The sequence below is a fragment of the Manis javanica genome, chromosome 10, assembly GCF_040802235.1.
Source record: "Manis javanica isolate MJ-LG chromosome 10, MJ_LKY, whole genome shotgun sequence".
Lineage (NCBI taxonomy): Eukaryota > Metazoa > Chordata > Mammalia > Pholidota > Manidae > Manis > Manis javanica.
This window is the reverse complement of record NC_133165.1, coordinates 53,675,955-53,698,032: the sequence shown is the minus strand read 5'-3', so window position 1 is coordinate 53,698,032 and position 22,078 is coordinate 53,675,955. Positions and strand designations below refer to the sequence as shown.

General features: G+C 41.2%; 1 protein-coding gene across 7 annotated transcripts in view; it reads left to right on the top strand.

The window, feature by feature from the left end:
• IQCK (IQ motif containing K) overlaps positions 1-22,078 on the top strand; it is a 112,679-nt gene that overhangs the window by 50,094 nt on the left and 40,507 nt on the right. For 4 of the 7 annotated variants that reach the window (XR_012122296.1, XM_017650190.3, XM_073215505.1 and 1 more), the window contains exon 7: positions 9,912-9,996. The exons of the other annotated variants lie outside the window; for them this stretch is intronic. Coding sequence is in view for 3 of the 4 variants with exons in the window: in XM_017650190.3 (XP_017505679.1) it covers positions 9,912-9,996 (85 nt within the window). In the remaining variant the exon portion in view is untranslated. The remainder of the gene's footprint in view (positions 1-9,911; positions 9,997-22,078) is intronic. 7 annotated transcript variants of the gene reach the window in all.

The following is a 22,078-nucleotide window of genomic DNA, read 5'->3' as shown; positions in this document are numbered from 1 at the left end:
AGGTGACAGTATGGGAGAATATATTTGTAAGTGATTTATTTGATGAGGGGTTAATATCCAAAATATATAAAGAATTCACATGCCTCAACACCGAGAAAACAAATAACCTGATTAAAAAATGGACAGAGAATCTGAACATTTTTCCAAAGATGAAATACAGTTGTATGAAAAGATGCTCCATATCAGTAATCATCAAGGAAATGCAAATCAAAACCACAATGAGATATCACCTCACACCAGTTAGAATGACCACTATCCAAAAGACAAGAGATAACAAATGTTGGCAAGATTGTGGAGAAAAACCATCCTACACTGTTGGTGGGAATGTAAATTGGTACAGCCACTGTGGAAAGCAGTACGGAGGTTCTTCAAAAGATTAAAAATAGAAATACCATATAACCCAGTAATCCCACTTCTAGGAATTTACCCAAAGAAAATAAAATCCCTGATTCTATTATTCTAAAAGATATATGCACCTCTATGTTTATTGCTGCATTATTTACAACAGCCAAGGTAGGGAAGCAACCAAAGTATTCATCAACAGATGAATGGATAAAGAAGATGTGGTACATACACACAATGGAATATTATCCTGCCATAAAAAAGAAAGAAATCCTGCCATTAGCAACAACATGGATGGACCTAGAAGGTATTACACTAAGTGAAATAAGCCAGGTGGAGGAGGATAAATACTTATTATTTCACTTACTTATGGAATCTAAAAACAAAACAAAATGAACAAAATAGCAGTAGGCTTACAGACACTGAGAATTGACTGTTGGTTACCATGAGGAAGGGGTTGGGGTAGCTGGATGGGGAGAATGAGGGGGTAAAGGGGCACAAAAATTCTCAATCATAATATAAGTTGAGCACAGGGATAGTAATACAGCATGGAGAATATAGTCAGTGAATCTGTAACATCTTCCTATGTTGACAGATAGTAACTGCACTAGTGGGGTTGAGGATCTAATAATAGGGGAAACTGTTGAACCACTGTGTTATACATTTGAAACCAACATAAGATTGTGTATCACTGATACGTCAATTAAAAAAAACAATTTACCATATGCTCTAATCAGAGCTAGGTGAGGGTGTTTTCTTCCCTACCTTTTAGCAACAATGGATAATGTCATGCCTCCTGTTGACTTTATCCTATTTATGAGTCCAGCACCATCTTTTGTGGTAAATCGTCCTGACTCAATCAGCCAGTCAGAAGCAATGAAATTATTTGCTAAGAAATTATTACTAAAAACAGGGAAAGCTTCACTTTCTGCTTTGAAAGAAAAGAATTGGTTGGATTCATTTGCAAAAATAAATCACTAAAGAAGCACAAGGAACAAAAGTGTACTGCTGCCTATCTGGTCCCACATCCCAAGGGAGAAGGCTCATGAAAGACATCTTAAAGCTGAGACCTTCAATCAAACAAAGATTGTGTTTTAGAAGAGAAAAGAAAAGCCTGCTTTGGGTGAAATGTCTTTTCAGTTAAGGTCTACCCTTGAACAAAAAAAAGAAAAGAAGTCCAGGATGCTTTCATGTGGGTGGAAGGTATCTCATGACCAAAAACTGAGGTGGAAAGAAAAGTGTCACCATGCCGTTTGAGGACAAGCACCAGCCTCAGGATGGTCTGTCTGTACTGAGGTTAACAGTGGCCCTGAAACGCTCGCGCCTCTAAAATGACACAGGAACCGGCATGCATTTTGCACTAAAGATCGCAATTAAGTGGTGGCACAGCAGAAAATGTGCCATCATGCTCTGTCTGAAGGAATGAATCCTTTTAATTTGTTTTGTTTTATAGAAGGGTAGACTTTTGTCTTGGTCATTTCAGAGGCCAGAGCATCTCATGAGGTTAATAAATCATCTTTGTTCTTCATGTGAGCATTTGTTCTCCAACCGGAAGGAAAGCTGTTTCCGGAATTTGGGACCTGCTGGGATGCATAAATCCTCCCTCAAGCTGAAGCCTTGGCACGTGGGTGGCCCTTTCTCAGGGGCACATGAAACTGCTTCCTTCCTCCTTCCTGTTGTCTGCATGTGACTTGTGGGAGGCAGCATGGCAGACTCACAGGGGTCCTGGTCTTAGCTCTGCCGTTTACTAACTGGTGTATTAGTTTCCTATGGCTGCTTAACAAAACACCACAAAATTGGTGTCTCAAAACCACACAAATTTATTCCCTTATAGTTCTTAGAGCTCTAGAGGCTAGATTTTGGAGGCTCCAGAATCAGTCCCCTCGGAGGCTGGAGGGGAAAATTCATTTTCTTGCCTTTTCTAGTTTCTGGAGGCTACCTATATGCTGGCAGGCTTTGCACCCCTTCTTTGCATCACTCTGACCCCCTAGCTTCCATTGTCACATCTATTCTGTGATAGTATCTCCTTCTGCTTCCCTCAAAAGGATATGTGTGATTACATCTTTGGCTCACCTGGGTCATCCAGGATACTCTCAAGATCCTTATCACATCTACAAAATCCTTTTTGCCATGTAAGGGGGCATATATATTCACCAAATCTGGAGTTAGATGTGGACATCTTGGAGGACCACTGTGCAGCCTACCACCATTGGAGAACCTGAAACTAACCCCTTCTCACCAGAGCCTTGCTCCTCTCTTCTGTGCTGTGGATGGAATGAACACCTACGTTGTAGCATTGCTGGGAGTGTTACAGATGGTATCAGAGTTCTCTGTTGCAAGCAACAGAAATGAAAGGGCTACTTAAGAAAAAGGCTATATATTTGAAGAAAAAAAGATAATTCACAAGCCTAAAGGCAAAGATGAAGATCTGGCCTTACAGAGCAGGTACCCAAGTTTTCAGGACACCAATGCTGGGAGAATCCTCTAGTCTCTGCCAGTCTGCCCAAGATGTCCTTCATAGGGAAGTAGCATCTGCTTGGCTAAGCTTAGGTCTTCAGTGCACTGTTCAGCCATGGGAGGGCAAGGCACTGTGACCAATGTTCCCCCCCAATACAGGGAGTGGGTGCTATCAAAGCAAAATGTGAGGACTGATAGCGCAAGAAGGGGGGTGGGTGATGAGCAGAAAGCAAGTAAAGATACCTACCTCAGCAGGCTCATACTAGGCATTCAGAGAACAAAAGCTTAATTTCATCCTCAATTTTAAAAGAAGCCACTGCTGTCTAGCAAGATGAAACATGGGTAGCAGAATGACCAAGTAAGAGAAAGACCGAATATTTGCTATGCTTCTGATAAATTCTGACATTACAGAAAGTTCTCTGTTTCCTTATCTATAATAGTATTCATTCATTCAAAAATAGTTATTGAAGCCCTGCCCTTTTCCAGGCACTTTTCTAGGTTCTGTAGATGGAGAGGAGAATGAGAGAGAGAACATGTAGGCCCCTGTGGAGTTTACATTGTGGTGGGAAGACAGACAGTAACTAAACTGACAGACTGTATAATGTAAAGAAGCCCCAGGTGCCTTGAAGAAAACTAAAGCAGAGTAAGTGGATAGAGAGCCCCAGGGCTTGGGCTAAGATGTTAAGAGACACTAAAAGGTTCCCTTCTCTAAATAACGTTTGCACAGTGGCCTGAGTGACAAGCAGAGGGAGCCAGCCTTACAAAAATCAGAAGAAAGTATGTTCCAGGCAGAGGGAACAGCCACTGTGAAGGCACACACTTGGCCAGTGAGGCAAGAGTTGTTGAGGGAGGTGGAGAGCAGTAGAAAATGAAGCCAGAAAGGGTGGGTGGGGCCTCAGACGCCATGGTAAAGAATATGGTTTATCTTTTTTCTTCTTAGTGTGATAGAAAACTATTGGAGGGTTTTGAGTGAAGATCAAGGCAATCTGATTTATTTTTTAAAAAGATCACTCTGGTGGCCAGATGGGGAGATGACTGAAGTCAGGTGTATCAGTAGAAGCAGGAAGACCCAGTGAGGAGGCAGCTACAGCAGGAGGTGATGGCAGCTCAGAGTGGAAAAGAGGCAAGAAGAGGCTGGATTTGGAATATATTTTGATGTCAGAGCGAAGAAGACTGGATGGATTGGTTGTAGGGTGAGCAAGAGAGAGCAGTGCTAGATGGCTTGGAGATTTCAGGCCTGAGCAACTGGCTGAATGGGGAGCCATTGAGTGGAATGGAACAGGGGAAGTTAGAGTTCTGTTTTGAAATTTTAATGTGTTACTGAAGAATTGCAACTTATAGGGAATAAAAATATGAAACTTTGTTTTTTACCCCCTATGTAGTGACTACCCAACTATATGACAGTGATTCTTCTGTCTGGGAAACAGCCCTTTTATAACTTTTTGGCCACATTTCAAAACTTCCTAGTCACTGTATTTTTTGATAGTCTCATTTCACTGTTTGGATTCATCTTTTTTAGTTTTTAGTTTTTAGCTCTCAATCTCATCCTGACACATAAACCCCATCTTCCCGCCTTTCCACAGCTACCTACAACTGTCTATGATTCAGGAGTCTCTGAACTTGGTAGGCAGGAAAATTCTGTATTTTCACTAGTTTCTAATGGAAAGCTAGCCTCTCTCTCTCTTTTTTTTACATTAAGGTATCACTGATACACAATCTTATGAAGGTTTCACATGGGCAACATTGTGGTTTCACCATTCACCCATATTATCAAGTCCCCCTTCACCCCATTGCAATCACTGTCCATCAGCGTAGTACGATGCCACAGAATCACTACTTGTCTTCTCCATCTAGCCTCCCTTTTAATTATGAACCTCAGTGGTACCCACAGTACCTATCTGGGACTTGGTCACTAATAAGAGAGATCTTGTCATGCTTCATTCCACCTGTTGCAGTAATGTTGAAATATCATTTACACTTTCACTTCTTTCAGATTACAGTCGTAAATTAACCTGCCATTAGTTTTTCTTCTTCACTACATACTTTAGAAGCACATAATATTACTATATTGCCAACAGTTTTTTTAATACTTTGATAACTGTTTTTTAGTATAATTGGTTTGCTTTGAAATCTTGTGTATTTAATATTTTTAAAAACGTTATTGAGAGAAGGAATCCAAGCTGTCAAAGAAGAAAAATTTCCATGGCACAAAATGAGTTAAGATCCTTGTCAAGAAGTTTGGAAGGAGTGAGGAGGGAGGGGGTCTGCTCCACACACACAAACCCTCTTACCTGTGGGGGTAGGATGGAGGGGAGGCAAGCCTCCTGAAGTCTTTCCTTTAGTCACATTAGAGATAACATGTCATCAATTACAAAGAGACTAAGTAACACAGCAATCTGGCCATATTCATCTGAGAGCATCAAGTGTGGCAGCCTTGATTTTTAAGGTGGTTGTTAGAATATGCATATTTTAAGAACCACAGGGGAGCACATGGCCTCGCAACATGTTGTTCAGTGAGTACTGTTAACCTGACCTTCTATGCAGCTTTCAGTGGTGGGGTTGGAAAAATGGGAGTTTAACTTAGGAGAGTGAGTGATTCAGCCTGCTGCTGGGGTAATAACTGTTTGCTGGCCTCTCTGGGTGGAGTTCATGAGGGGGCGAAAGCAAGATCACAGCCTAGTAACCACGATTTCTAAACACGTTTTAAGGGCTGCTAGAGAGAAATGCAGCTGGCTCCCCCTTTCTGATTTCAGAGCTGCTCATCCCACAATAGCAGGCTGGAATTGACAGAATCCTATGCGATTCCATCCTGATGGCTAGTCACCTTACATCTGGAAGTACCATTCCAGGTAACCTCTACTGTACTTCTAAATATATGAAGTTCATGCCTACAACACAGAATGTTTGGGAAAACAGTTAAGGCTAAGGTCAGACACTGAGTAATCGCCTTTGTTGTATATGACAGATAGCCCTTACCAAATACTGGGCTCTGGAAAAGCTTTAGCACTGATGGTTGATTTCAGATCTGTGTCATTTTGTAAATGGCTTCACATCTGGGTTGTGCTCTCAGGTTCCAAGAAAACAATCTCTTACCTAATGCAAAGTGGATAGAATTTGGAGCCCAAGATTCAGTTTTCAATATAAAGCAAACTTTTTCTCCTTTCTGCTTAATTCTGCTTAAATAATACCACTTTGGATGGTACCTTTTGTCTTAGAACTGGGTGGAGAAATTGGTAAAGACTGACTTCTCAGATTCTCTTAGGTATTTTCTAAGCATGCTATGTCTTGTTTAGGTCCTGCACATCTCTTAGGTAGCATCCAAGAAAGGGGAAAAAATTGTATGTGTGTGAGCATGTGCATTTGGACATACACACATGCACATACAGTCAGAAAAAAAATAAATGCTTTTCCTCCTCAGAATTACAGCATCAATTCTTGAGATTCAAATACATTTAATTCACATTTGAGAAAAGACGAAGGACATGACAAATGAGCATTACCAACCCGACAATTCTTCCTGGAAACATATTCAGCAGGCTGTTTTGCCTGTTGGAACACGCAGCCCCATCTGCTCTGGGGAGGTCCAGCTGAAGTCCTGGAGGAGCAAGCCTCAGCTGCCTTCTGTGATTGACATGCTTGTCTTCCCTCCTCTCCCCCCTCCAGCTCCCCAGTGATGAGCAGTCGCCTCTGCTCCATCTCTATTTTTATTTGACCCACAGCCAGTTGCACTGATTCCAAAAGAGAGAAAAGGGTCTGGAGTGCCTTCTATCCTCTCCAGCTGGCCTGCTGACATGATTGATAACTGCCAGGGAGTACTCTCCGAAGACTAAGTCCTTTTCATTTGGCCTGATTTACACTGGCTTTCTCATACTCATTCTGGGTGTGAGAACTAAACAGCCCCCCATTACTTAGCCCTGAAAGCAGGGATGTCACTAACGATGGCCTCATATGACTGCCTAACGGCCTATTAGAAATCTCATTTTGCTTTTTGGAGATGTTATTGTGACGCCAAGTGGCCCAAGGTTTCATTACTGGTGAAAGCCCTTTGTTGGGCTGGTCCAGCCTGTTGTGTCCCCAGATTCGCAGCTCTCTTTTTGTATCGCTGTTCTGAAACAGGAATATTGTTACTTTGAGCAGATTTCATGACATCAGTAGAGAAAAACATACTTAAACCAGGAAAATTGCTGCTGAACAGAAAGGCACCATCAAATCTCCCCTCAGATCCAAGTGACAAACTCCACTTTGTTCTGCTGTCCTGACATCAGATTTCCCCATACAGCTTCAGACAAATGAATACCTGCCAAGTTATTATTGTGAGGATTAATGAAAAGGGCATTTTCTATGATTAAGGCTTTTCTCCCCCGTTTTTATTTTTCTTCGAGGCAAAGGACTGTGTTTTTTTCTATTTAACACAGCTGCGAGACCTTGAATTCCATTCTAGTGACCTTGTAAACTGCGTTCCTCTTGTCCTTGGACCACTCCCTGTTTCCTGGGCAATTTGCTTTCTCAGCAGGAAATGGTCGGCGACCTTGAGCGAGTCATTGCACCCCTCTTTGCCTGGGTTTCTTTACTCCAAAAGGATGACAGTCGCTCACTGTTATTGTTGCGAGGATTGAATGAAATGTGTGGAAAGTGCTTGGCACACTACCAGACCGAGAGGCTCATCCCACCAGTGCTTAATGAGCTCCTACCACGTGCCAGGCATTAGTCCGAGTGCTGGGAATACCAAGAGGAGCACACACAGGCCGAGTTTCTGGTCCTGCACGTAGTCTCTGGCCTCATGGTGCTTTCAGCCCAGTTGAGGATTGGGGCATTAATTAAATCATCATACAGAGTCCTATCTCCAAATAGGACTAGGCCGAGGACTAGGCAGGAAAATTACGCAGAGCACCACTGGGCCCTAACCTAATCAAAGAACACCATCCCTAACATTTGAGTGGAGCTGGGAAGAACCGGGAAGAAGAGACAGCAGTCACCCCTCCTGCTCGCCGCCCCACCCGCAACGCTAAGGTGCCTTAAGCAAGTTAGGAAAAGGGCCCCTACCCTAGGGCACATGCAGCCCCGTGCCCCTGAGGGTGGCTAAGCGAGCAGAGCTTGGGCTGGGGTTCAGAGGCCTCCGGCCCATCTGCGGGGTGCCCTTAGGCAGCAACCTGGGCAGCCGTGCTCAGTGCCCTGGGCTGGGAGCAGGAGGATATTGGATGCAGAGGAAGCCCCTCTGCAAAGGCCCTGAGGTAGGAGGGCACATTTGAGGGGCAGCGTGGTAAACCACAAGGAGCCATCTGGTAGGAGGGGAGTCCACACCTCTCAGTAATATTAATGCGTGATTCTCATAAATCCTCCTAAATTCACTGCCAGCACACCAAGGTCTCTTTCAAAATTCCAAGGTCTCTCTAGAAGCCACTGGTTTTTAACTAGTGAGGGAGAATTATTTCAGGGTGTGATTTGTTGACGTCACACAATGGAGCCTTAAAGAATAAAGACAATGGATGAGGAGAGACATTCAATGTGGAAGGCATGAAGGTGATGCGCCTCCAGGGGCAGGCCTCCCGCAAAGCAGCCTAGAAAACTGGGTATTAGGCAAGAGGAAGTGAAAACAAAAACAGAACCAAAAAAAAAAAAAAAAGCCACCACATCATGCAAATAACAATGGAAACAGAACATTAGGGAGAGGGTTCTAACAATGCTATCATTTTGAGGGCATAATTATCTCTCCAAAGAAGAAGAATCTCCTTTACTGGCCAGCCAGAGACTTAGAACTGGCAACCCTGAACTTGCCAGAAGTGGTCTCAATGCCCCCAAAATTCTTCCTAGCTTTGGTTACTTTGATTTGGGAATAATTCAAAAGGGCATTCATTCATTCAAACAAATATACTTTATCAAGGGTGGGGCTTTTGTTGTTGTGGCTGTTGTTAAATAATTAAAACAATAATAAAGAATGAAATAAGATATAAAAACAGAAAATAAAATTAAAATAAAAAAACAACAGAAATAGAAAAAGATCCTGGAGAATCATGCATTGTTACCAGTTAGCTTTGCGGCCTGTGCCAGGCTGGGCATTTGCAAGTGTTTGCCCAGTTGAGATCTGGTGTCAGCATGGCATTGAGGGAAGCCTGGGCCTTGGGATTGGATGGGTCAAGCCCAGATCCTGGGGAGACCACCTACAAGCTGTGTGACCTTGGGTAGGTTAGTCTACCTCTCTGCACAATGGGAGTGACTGTAAACTCAAATGATGGCTGTCATTAGGGAGAGCTCTGAGGCCAGGGCACTTGGGAATCCCTCACTTGCAAAGTTTTTCTGAGATCCTACCCTGGGAGCAGCTTCCATGTGACCCACATTCTTTCAGAGGTTTATTTATGAAAAGTCTAAGATAATAACTGTGCTTGGGAGAAGCATAAGAAACCAGATTTGTAAGATCTCATCAGCAGCTAATATATCTATAAAACTTTTAGGGGGAAAAGAGAAAAGAGCACTTAGACATGATTTTTAAATGTGTTATCTATGACCAAAAATCTTATCACAAGCTGAAAACTCCAGGAAAGCAGACACTGTCAAGACCTAGCACTTGAGATATTTTATTGCTTATTAAAATTGCTTATGTAGTACCAGAATGTAACTTTAAAATATGCTTGAATTTAAACCACATTAAACTGGAATGTGCACACAATTTATCAGAGATAAAGTCCAATATTTTGCTTTCAGGCAAGAGATGGACTACTTAATTTCCCTTCAGGAGAAAGCTGGAAAAAGAGCCCTGTATTATGTCTCAGCCACAATGCAGCATATAATAAACATTGCTTGTGTTTTGTCCACATGCCTTTATGTCAGTAACTTATGTTGCACCTTCAGGACTAACATGCAACCTAGCCCTTCAATGCAGAGCAGGGTAACAGTGATTTAAGATTATGCTGGTTAAGAATAAAAAAATCTGTCCCAGATTTTAAAATAAAACATGCTAACTCAAGCCTAAATTCTTCTATCAGAAATGACATTGTTGCTTTCTAGGAATGGGAATGGTTGAGGCATTTAATCAGAGAGGCCATTATGTTGTCAAAGGCCTTGCTGAGGCTGAAGGACGGATTCTCATGGGCATATGACTATTTTATTGCTTTCAGCCCGCGGCCACCAATCCCACTCTCCCTCCTGCTGACAGAAGAGGAGGCAGCCCTGATCATTCAATCCTTCTGGAGAGCCTATCTGGTAAGAGTCAAGTGCGATTACAGCATTTGGCCTGATGGGGAGTTTTTGTGATGTGGAGGGCCCATGGGAAAACCCTCAGATGAATTTGAAACAAGCTATTACAGCTAATATCCAGACCTCGGAAATAGGATTCTCTGTAATATAGGTCTTAGAGTGATTTGGAGTTTTTACCAAAACTTACCTTGCAATTTTCATTAAAAGTATCCTCCAGCTTTTTAAAGTTGGGTTGCTTGGCCTATATTACCTAAAAAATAATATTACATACATAGAGCAATACAAAAAAATAGAAAACTCAGGTAATTCAGATAAAGCAAATATACATTTTTGAGTCATTGATAACTCTGTCACCTAAAGATAATCAGTGTTGACATTTTGATGTAAAACTTTTCAAACCTTAAAAATCTTAATTCATAGAATAATGTTTGGGTATATACTTAACATAGACTAGATATAACCTTTTCTTTTAAAACTTGTCTTTTCTAACCATTTTCCTACTGGTTGCTTTCAATTTATCACTGTTATAATAATTGCTTCAATATACAACCCTTGTGCAGCTATCTTTGTGTATTTGGTTGGTTGTTTATATAAGAGGTCTTCTAGAAGTAAGTCCCCAGGTGAGTGCCTTTCTAAAGCTCCTGATCCATGTTGTTATATGGCCTCGAGGAAGGATGTACTTTAAAAAATTCTTACCAAATACATATGAGAATGGCGTGTGTATTTTGTGCTAAAATGTGTGCCACCTCTCTGATTAGTTGGTGATTAGAGTATAGAAGCTTACAGGTAGATGTGAAGCTCCCATTCTAGATAACAGCGTGGCTGTACCCAAGTCTGAGTGTCAGACATCTATGGAATGAGTTTAGGTTTGATGTCAGCAGTGGCAAACGTTGCCACAAGAAAAGGTCCCACTATGGAGGCTAAAGACTCCCGTATTGATACACTCCTCAGAACTGCTGTAGGAGAAACAGACTGTGGTGAACATACCGGTAAACAATTATCCATCAAGATGCCAGATTAATGAGATACAATTAATTAATCCATCAGCAGAATATTTGTTACATGGACATTAAATGGAACTGTCCTTTATCATAAGGAGCTAAATGAGGTGACATTGTTCAGTCATTCCACTCCTTCTGTACATGGCACATTCCTGAACACAAGGGACGAGGTCCAGTGTGAAAGTTAATAATAGATGTGCACATTATAAGGAGCAGTCTGCTCCCAAAGAGTTAAAAACAAGTTAGTTACAAAACCCTCTTTTATACCCCACGCCTATTTAGATATAATCTTTTGTGACACAGGTTTTCAACATGTCATACATATATTATAAATGTGTTCTTTTTCCTTTGTAACTGAACACAGAGGGTTAGCTTAAGTTTAGTCATGTCCAACGAAGGCAGAAGATTCCTGGCTTCCATGTGCTTTTTGAGTCCAACCTTTGTCGTCAGTGTATTTCTTTTGGGAGATGTACTTGTTACACCAGAATCCGCTATTTTGCTCTTCTATTTTCTGTTCCTTTTAATGAAACAATAAGGGCAAAATATGGCAAAAATCGGGATTTTCAGGTTTTGGTACTTTAAAACAGCAAAGCCCTTTCTTCAAATCCAGTCATACCCAGAAGCCTGGTGTGTAAGCAGCACACAGCAGTAAAGAGGGTGTGTCATTCCTGATTCTCCCGTGCAATGAGACTCCTACGCTTCCACCCACTGGAGGCCTGTATCACAGGCACAGCATGAAAAAACATACAGAGCATCCTTGGCTTACAAAGGGATTATGTCTAGATAACCCCATTCCAACTTGTGAATATAAGCCGAAAATCCTTTTAATACACCTAACCTACTGGACATCAGAGCTTAGCTGAGCCTACCTCAAACATGCTCAGAACACTTACTTACATTAGCCTAGAGCTGGGCAAAATTATCTAGCCCAAAGCCTATTTTATAATAAAGTGTCAAATATCTCATGTAATTTATTGAGTACTTCGCTGACAGTGCAAAACAGAGGGGTTGTGAGTGTATTGGTTGTTGACCCTTGTCATCACCTGGCTAACTGTGAGGCTGTGGCTCCTGCATGTGGCTCAGTAGCATGAGGGTTATGCCAAGTGCCATGAGCTCAGAAAGAGATCCAAATTCAAACTTTGAAGTATCATTTCTACTGAATGCATATCACTTTGGCATGATCGTAAAGTCAAAAGATTGTAAGTCAAACCATCATAAGCCAAGGACTGTCTGTAGTGTGTAAGACAGCTGAATTCAGCTCATTACCCCAGCACTGCCACATGGAAAGATATCAGAATAGCTCAAAATTTAACTGTGGCTCTAGTACCATCATCACGCAATATCTAGAAATGCTCCTGAAGGTACAAAAGAAGTTTAAGGTGTCAGGGTATACTGCCTGAAAGTCAGGCTGTTCAAATCTGAACACCTCTTGTGCTAAACATATCCAAAGGGTGCCAAGATGGGAAAGATCCTAAGCTGTGGCTAGAAGGAAAAGATGCCTGAGGTACAGGATGACCTAAGGAGTTCCCACAGAAGGGAGAGTCTTGATCTCAGCCTTTAAAGAAAGATGGGGCACTGGAGTGTCAGCTGAGCTCCCAGGCAGATGAGACAGCATATATATAATATAATATTTTTTTATTGAAACATGTATTTTCAACAGATACACACACAGGCATGCATAGGAAAATATCTGAAAGGAAACAGAGCAATCTGACAATAGTGGATAACTTGGGGTGGCTGGGAAAGAATTAGGGAGACTCTAGCCTTATATATGCTGAACAATTGTTTTACAAAAAGAATAGTATGATTTCATTAATTAGAAATTTAAACCTTGTAATCATCTTGATGGATGCAGAAAAAACATTTGACAAAATTCAACAGGCTTTCATGATAAAAACAATGAGGAACACAAGAAACTTCACCCTGATAAAGGGTGGCTACAGAAACTCCACAGCTAACATATTTAATACTGAAAAGACTGGATGTTTTCCCCCTAAGATTGGGAGCAAAGCAAAGATGTCCTTTCTCCTTTAGTTTAGTATAAGAGGTTCTAGCCAAGGAAGTTAGGCAACAAAAAGAAAGAAAAGGCCTTCAGATCGGAAAGGAAGAAGTCAAACCATCTCTATTCACAGAGGACATGACCTTCTATATAGAAAATCCTAAGTAATTCACTAAAAAAAAAAATTAGAACTAAGGAACAAGTTCAGCAGGTTTTCAGGATACAAGATCAATATGCAAAAATCAATTGTATTTATCTACACTTGGCAATGAACCATCTGAATGAAAATGAAATTGAGAAAACAATTCAATTTTCAATAGCATCATAAATAATAATATACTTAGGAATAAATTGTAAAATGAAAATGTGAGACATGTATACTGAAAACTACATGTTGTTGAAAGAAATTTTAGAAGACTTAAACAAATTTTAGAAGACCTAAACATCTGTGTTCATTGCTTGGAAGATCTGATATTATAAAGATGATGATACTCCCCACATTCAGTATCTGGATCAGATTCTGTCAAAATTCCACTCATTTTTTTTTTTGGCACAGAAATTGACAAGCAAATCCTGAAATTCAGAAGAAGATGTAAAAGACCCAAAATAGCCAAACTAGTCTTGAGAAGGAACAAAGTTGGAGGACTCACACTTCCTTCCTTCAAAACTTACTACAAAGCTACAATAATCAAGTGGTGGCATAAGAGCAGACATAGAAATGAATGGAATAGAACTGAGAGTCCAGAAATAAGCCCTTACATTGATGGCCAGTTTTCAACATAGTCTTTCCAACAAGTGGTTCTGGCACATCTGGATATCTACTTGCAAATGAGTGAAGTTAGATCTCTACCTCATACCATACACAAAAATTAATTCAGAATTAATCAGACCTAAATGAAAATGCTAAAACTATAAAAGTCTGAAAACAGGTAAATTTCCAAGACCTTGGATTAAGTAACAGTTTACATCACAAAAAGCACAAGCAACAGTAAAAAACAACTAAACTGGACTTCATCAAAATTAAACACTTCGGGGTCCTAAGAACACCAAGTGAGTGCAAAGACAGTCCACAGAATAGGAGGAGATATTTGCAAATCGTATATCAGATAAGAATGTAATATCCAGAATATATAAGGAATTCTCACCACCAGACAATCCAATTACAAAATGGGCAAAGGACTTGAATAGACACTTCTCTACAGAAGATACACAAATGGCCAATAAGCACATGAAAAGATGCCAAGCAGAGCCACAGTGAGCCATGTCACCCCCACGAGCTTGTCTATAATTAAGAAGACAGTCACAAATGTTGGTGAGAAGGTAGCAACTCTGAAGTCTCATCCACTGTGGGTGAGAATATAAAATAGCGCAGACACTTGGGAAAGCATTTTAGCAATTCCTTGAAAAGCCAAACTTTGAGTTAACCACTCTGTGACCCAGCAATGCCCCTCTGAGGTATATATTTAAGACAATTGTCTAAACATACAAAAAGATTTTGAAACAATAATATTCAGAGAGCATTCTTTGTTTTATTTTAATCCAATTGTTAACATGCTCAGTTCATTCTGAAATTTCATAATCTTGGTTTTTTTTCCATAGTCTTCTTAATAGTGTTTCTGGTTTGAGCTGCCTGCATGTGTGCTTGCACACATGTGTGTATGTGTGTGTACAGAAAATAAGTATTAATATTTTAAGTTGCAAGGAAGTTTGATTATTTTTTGCCTATAGCTCTCCTGTTACAGTCTTAATTGATGAGAAATAACAGACCACAAGTCATGTAGAAAGTGGTCTGATTTCACCAAGAAAGAAAGCCTTTCACAGCGCATGTGTTAGACTTCACTGGAAAAAGCCCTTTCCATCAGCCAGCAGTCCAAAAGGCAAGGGAGAAATAGTTGCATTTCCTCCTTCAGAGAATTTTGAAGACTTTAAATAAAAAGTAGTGGTGTTCCAAAAGAATTAAAAGCAGGGACTTGAATAAATATTTGTATACCTGTGCTTATAGTGGCATCATTCACCATTGCTAAAAGGTGGAAATAACTCAGGTGTCCATTGACAGATGATTGGATAAACGAAAAGCGGGATATCCATACAATGGAATATTATTCAACCTTAAAAAGGAAGGAAATCTGCAGTATGCTACCATATGGATGAACTTAAGGATATGCTAAGTGTAATAAGCCAGACACCAAAAGATAAATACTGTATGATTCTACTTGTATGAGGTGTCTAGAGTAGTCAAACTCATAAAGACAGAAAGTAGAATGATGGTTGCTGGGCACTGAGAGAGGGAAAAATGGGGAGTTAGTGGTTAATGGGTGCAGGGTTTCAGTTTTACAAGATAAAAGGAGTTCAGGAGATGGGTGGTGGTGGTAGTTACAGGACATTATGAAAGTACTTAGTAAGTTTGAACTATATGCTTAAAAATGGTTCAGATGGTAAATTTTGTTACATGTATTTTAGCACAATGTTTTTTAAAAAGATGGGTGTTCAAGTGTGTTTGATTTGATTTAACTTGATTTTTTCCCCCCTGAAAAACAACTCCTTTCTATTTAGAGATGGCCTATATAGTTAGATAGAAAATAGATGTTGAAAACTGCCCAGGATAAAAACCTAGCAACTATGAAAGGCTCTTCAGGAATACAGAGAAAAGGTTTTGTAGTTCCTTCCATATTTTTTTGCTGTAGAAAGTAGAAATTCCAACTTGAGGCTTTACTCTTAAGAGGAAGAGAAAGTTTTCTCCACTTCAGGCAGCTGGCTGGGTAGTAAGCATGACAATTTTTTTTTTAATCATTTAAAGTTCTTATTATTAGCCTTAGCTTTCTTGTTCTTGAGTGTTGTGGCTTAATGAAAAGACTCATTTTATTTTCTTTATGTAAAGCATGCTGTATGGCATCTTATTAATAATGTGGGTTCTAATAGATCTGTTTGAATCCTGGTATGTCAGGCTATTGATGAATTTGAGTAGGTTATTTACCTTGTGAGCCACAGATTCTTGTCTGTAAAATGGGAATAATAATAGTTCCTGCCTATGAAGATTGAATCAAGGGGTTAGTCCACTTATGGGGCTTGGCACAGTGCCAGGTACATAGTAAATCCACAGTTAATATTAGCTGTTATTACCATTATCATTGGTTCTGATTTCCTTAATAGGGCATCTTTTTAAAAACCAAGCTAGTGGCCTGCTTGTAGTCCCTCAGGGACACCAAGCACATTCCCGTTTCAGGGCCTTAGTATTTGCTGTTTATTCTTCGCACTTGAACTATCAGTCATTGTGCCTTTCCTTGCTCCTTTCCCAGTGCATATTAGCATTGGGTATGTTTAGTTTGTCTGGGTATTGGACAGAATAGGTTTTGTGCATTTGGGAAGAAGTTCTTGGATGTCTCTCCCAGTCACTCTTTCTAATAAAGCCCCACCCATCACTCTCCAGCCTCTTACTATGCTTTATTTTCTGCCTGCAAGTTATCAATTACTTCTAATTAGATACCAGATAGTCACTTGTTTATCTATTGCCTGTCACCCTGACTAGATAGAATGTGAGGTCCCTGAGGGTTGATATTGCTTGACTCTTCATCGGGTATCCCCAGCCCCTAGGATACTACCTAGCACATATTAGTCATGAAATAAATATTTTCATGAATAACCGAATCCCTTAAATGGTCTCTCTAATGAGGGCATTTGAAAATAAAGAAGAGATATTGTTCCATTGGCTAAGCCCTTCTCTGCGATATACGCAGGCACTTTAAACATGGGCTTTTGTGGGCGGTCGCTTATGCACAAGGATCCTTGAACTCAGCAGCTGTGCTGTTAATCCCCCAGAGACCACACTTGAGAAAAGTGTATTCATTTCATAATTGGCCTTTGTGAATCACCTCTGCCCCAAGCCTCATAATGTGAAGAAATGAAGTGTGTTGTGGGAAATTGTGATCCCCCAAGCAGGCCTGAAAGGAGAGCATCTGCTGAAGGCACGCTGGGTTTGTTCAGTTCATCTGGGTATTGGACAGAATAGGTTTTCTGCATTTGGAATTTCTCTTCTCATTGCTGATATCTGCTGGCAGGTGGGCAGACATTGCTATCAAAAGTCAGACATTGTATTGTGCAAAAGGAATGCTAAAAATGAGGCATTGCATCAAATTACCACCAGTTCCCTCATGATGGTGCACAGCCATCTCTCCCTAGCCTCAGAGGGCTGGTATACCCTTTACGATTTGAGGAGCAATCTCTGCCCAGGGCTTCTTGAATGGGAACTCCCCATTCAAAGATTTATCTTCTCTGTGGGATCTCCTTGGTGTTCGCTGGCTCATGAATACAGTTTCACTCCATTATTGCCAACACATTACCTTCCCAACCAGAAGATTCAATCCCAAAGAGGCTTTTCCTTTAGGTTATCTCAGAGGTATTTGTGAAATCCACATACTGGATGTTGCTTTTGAGCATTCTCTAATAATTATAAGCTGTTAGGGAGGTCGAGGCCACCTGTACAAGCTCCCCTGGACAAATGGAACAAAACTCCTGATATTAATGAAGTGTAGAGGTCTTGGTTTCAAGCTGACAATTCAGACATTAGACCTCTGTCATTTGAAGTGAAATGCTCCCAAGGGTGGCTGCTGCCAGCCCTGTGCCATTCCACTCAAATGGAGGCCTTACGCCCGCCATTGACATGTGACTACATTTGTTATCCTTCCTTTTGACAAACACATATTGAGAACCTTCTACTTGTCGAGAGCAGTTCTGGGTGCTTTAGGAACAGAGCTCATCCATCCCTTGATGAGCTCAGATGAGACCATATCGAGAAGAATGATAATATTGAGAAGAGCAAACATCTAGTAGTATTGGTCACTTGCTAGGTGCCTGGCACCGCCCTAAGCATTTACAAGCATTATCTCCACTATGCCTTATGCTGATCCCATAAATCAGGCAGGTGTGTGCCACTGTGATCCCACGTGTAGTGAACCAACCAAGGCCTTACAAATCCTAAGTGACTTGCCCAGTATCACCCAATGATAAGCAGTAGAGCCAAATGGAATCCTAAAATACGTAGCCTTTGAGTCTGACTTCTTTCATTGGGCTTGATGATTTTAAGTTCTTCCATGTGGTTGCATGTATCAGTAGTGTCTTCTTTTTTTATTGTTGGGCAGTACTCACCTGTGGAACCCCTCTAAGAGGGAGTTCTTAATCCTAATGATGAATAAATACATGAGTGTAATGTAAGACTGTCCGATTTTTAAGTGTGGATTGCAATGGTCGCAGGCCTCACCATATGTCAAGGTCACCATAGAAATATTTAATTTTTAATTCTAATGCCCAGGACCTCATTCCCCTGAGATTCTTGTTCAACTGGCCATGGTGATTACAGGAGATGGGCATTTTTTAAAGCCCCCAGGTGACTCTAACATGCAGTCACGGTTAAGACCCACTGATGAATTGGAATCACCTTTGCTGCCTACCACATCTATGATCCTGGACAAATCACTACACTCAGAATCTCAGCTTCTTTCTCTTTAAGTTGAGAATATTAACAGCCACCCAGTCTAGCTCACCAGGTCATCATAAGGATCAACTGTTTTTCAGCGGGAACGTGTGAGAAAGTGTTCCATGAACTGTAGCTGCAGAAATGAACAGTATCAGTATGGACATAATTATATATCAGTGTCTTTCCTTTTTGAAAAGTGTCAGAGGTCTTGTTTCCTAAACAAATGAGAGGGGTTTGAAAGACCAAATGGAAAGAGTAATCTTTCTATGTCAGTTTTATGTGTGCAATTAGAAAATTGCTTGATGTAGGGAAGTAACTGGAATGCAACAGATGCAGACCAGAAGTGGAAAAACACACTCCCTTCTGAGTCTGTGCACTGCTGGCAGAACTGGGCACCGCTATAGAACACGCTCTGATCTCTGGCAGGATGGGTTAAGTCAGCACATTTGCAGAAAGTAAATAGTGATGTAACTGGAAGGACAGGCAGACAGAGCTGTGGCACCAGGGATACAGTAACAGCAGCTTGTGGTTCAGCCTTCACTTCAGAGTGGGTGAGATATGGTCCCTTATGACGGTAAATATCATATGAAACAAGAGGCCATTTTACAGCCACATTTGACCACCTCTGAAAATACTGCAAGGAGTAATGTATCAGTCTGGGTATGGAAAAAAATGGCTATTCTTTGTATGAAAAAGTCTTTCATTGATATTTTTATTATAAGAGAGCAGGTACTCATTGTAAACAAAAATCACACCATAGAGAAATAATGTCCTAGTTTGGGCTGCTATCACAGAATACCACAGACTGTGGCTTAAACAACAAACATTTATGTCTCACAGTTCTGGAGGCTGTGAGGTCCAAGATCAAGGTGCTGGCAGATTTGGTGTCTCATTAGGGCCCCCACTTTTCCTGGCTGGCAGGTAGCTGCCTTCTTGCTGGGTCCACTTGTGGCAGAGAGGAAAAGAACAAGCTCTGTGATTTCTTCTTATAAGGGCACTAATCCCATTATAAAGACCCCACCCAGGTGACCTCATCTAACCCTAGTCACTCTCAAAGGCCCCACCCCCAATGCCATTACACTGGGGGTGAGGGCTTCCACCTACGAATTTTGGGGAACACCAACATACAGTCCCTAACAAGGTGTTTTAAGTAAAACATGGAAAGTGGCATTCCCATCCTATTCTAAACGTGTTTCCCAGATAGAACCACTGCAAGGTGTCTTCTCAATGTTTTCCCTTGGTATATATGAACATTAATGCATATTATAAATATGGGATATATGTATTTTTATAAATATGGGCTCATACTCTCACTGCCTCTTGCCTTTTCATGTAGCACTGAGGCTAACTTTCCACATCAGCACCTGTAGATCTCCTCAGAGCATTTGTATTTGAAGGAAGACACACTTCTAATGTAGTTGGCAGGTAGGAATTTGGCCATTTTCTCATTCACAATACTCACTACCCAAAGTGACCCTGAGAGGCAAGTCTCGGAGGAAACCTTTAGGAATGAGTGTTGATTTTTATTTTCTCAGCCAAATTCAAACAGTCAGTGATTTAAAAGCCAGCTTCTTTTTTCCTTCTACTTTCTTGTGCTTGTTGTGTTGGCTTCCCCAGATTGTTGGTCAGCTTTACAGCTCTCCTGACTTCCTCTTCCTCCTTCCCAGAGAGGGGTGTCTCCTGGCACAGCTGTTCCAGGCAGGAGCTGGGGGTGCATTTCCTCCCTTTGTGTGTGTCACTCGCCATCTCTCTGGCTTTCCTCTGGGGACAGCCACCCAACCAGGTGAGCCGGTGTCATTTAAAGCAGTATTTCCGTTCTCAGGCAGAGCTGGTTGTAGTTTCTGGATGACTTCTGGCACTGCCCAGGCGAAGAGGGATGGCATGTGACACACGGACAATGGCAGACAGTGTGGTGTGAGTCACATTTTCCTTGTAAAGGGTAATGCTGCCTAGACCTCCTGCTCAAGACAAGTTTCTCTTGATTCTTTGCAGTTTTTCAGGCAAATTGGAGGATTAATTTCAGGCTAATTTGAAGGTTAAGAGAGCAGGCTCTACAATTATTTCTGTGCTTTTGCTGATACTTGGTCACTAGTATTTATTGAGTGCCTACTATGTGGCAGGGAGGCAGTGGAAGTGAACACAGTACTCAGGAGGCTGTACAGAGAGGTGGCGGTAGGAGCATGAAAGTTGAAGCAAGAAAACTGTTAGGGTAACTACACCCTTGCTACTCGAATTGTCATCCGTGGACCAGTGGTAGCATCTTCACATGGCAACTGGTTGGAAACACAGAATCTAGACCCCACCCCAGACATCCTGAATCAGAATCTGCACCTGAATCAGAAGCTCCCAGGTGAGCCTTGCATGCTAAACCTTGAGAAGCAGCGCTGGAGGTGACAGATGGAGAGCCATGGTGTGGGTTTGAATCCGGCCTTTCCAACCCAGTGACCTTCAGTAAATTACTTAATTTTCCCAAACCTCAGTTTCCTTCCCTGTAAAATGGGAAAAATAATGGTGCTGCCATCCTAGAGTTAAATGTGAGGGTAAATATGAAATAAATGGTGCGTGTCAGGTGCTTAGCACTGTGCCTGGTACACAGTTAGGGCTGCATAATCATTAGCTCTTTTTTTAAATCGAAGTATAATTGATACACAATATTATATTGGTTTCAAGAATAGCATAGTGATTCAAGAGTTATCTACATTATTAAATGCTCACCCCAGTAAGTGTAGTTATTATCAACATAGAAGATATTACAGTATTGTTGTAGATATCATTACAATATTATTATTGCCTGTATTCTGTATGCTGTACTTTTCATCCCCATGACTAATTTGTATTATAATTGAGATTTTTGTGCCTCTTTATCCCCTTCATCTATTTCACCCACCCACCCCAACCCCTTTTCCATGGTAACCACCAGGCTCTTCTCTGTGTCAATGAGTCTGTTTCTGTTTTGTTTTGTTTGTTTGTTTTGTCTTGTTTTAGATTTCACAATAACTGGAATCATATGCTGTCTGTCTTTCTCTGCCTGGCTTATTTCACTTAGTATAACCCTCTGGGTCCATCCATGTTGTTGCAAATGGCAAGATTTTTTTATTTTTTATGGCCATTGGCTCTTTATTGACTTGACCTGATCCATGCATTTTCTTTCCTAAGTATATATTCCTGATCATTTCCGTATGGTTTTCCTTAATTTTTTAAAATCCTGCATCAAAGAAAATCCTGTTTTTCAAAATATCCAAGCCCTCATTGAAATGGACAAAGAAAGATCTTTGTCTGTGCCCAGCATGACTCCAGTCATACCCCAGAATGGAGATGCCCAGTTTCCATCACTCAAGTTTCCAGGTCCAGTTCTCAGGGCCACCCAGCAGACCAAAATAGGCCACAGCACTAAAAATAGTGAGTTTGGGCTGCTTGGGGCCTAACTTCCCAGGCTGGCCCCTTTCCCTTCCCCTGCCTGGTCCTCTGGTTACTTCCATATACTCTGGGTTTTATCTGCAAGTGGATTTTCCTCAATATGGCCAGACAGTGCTTGTCACATTGCCAGACTGTCTGTAAAGCCTGCCTTCTTATTTGCCCAATCACAGTGTACCCCAGGTATGTGATGGCAACTGAGAA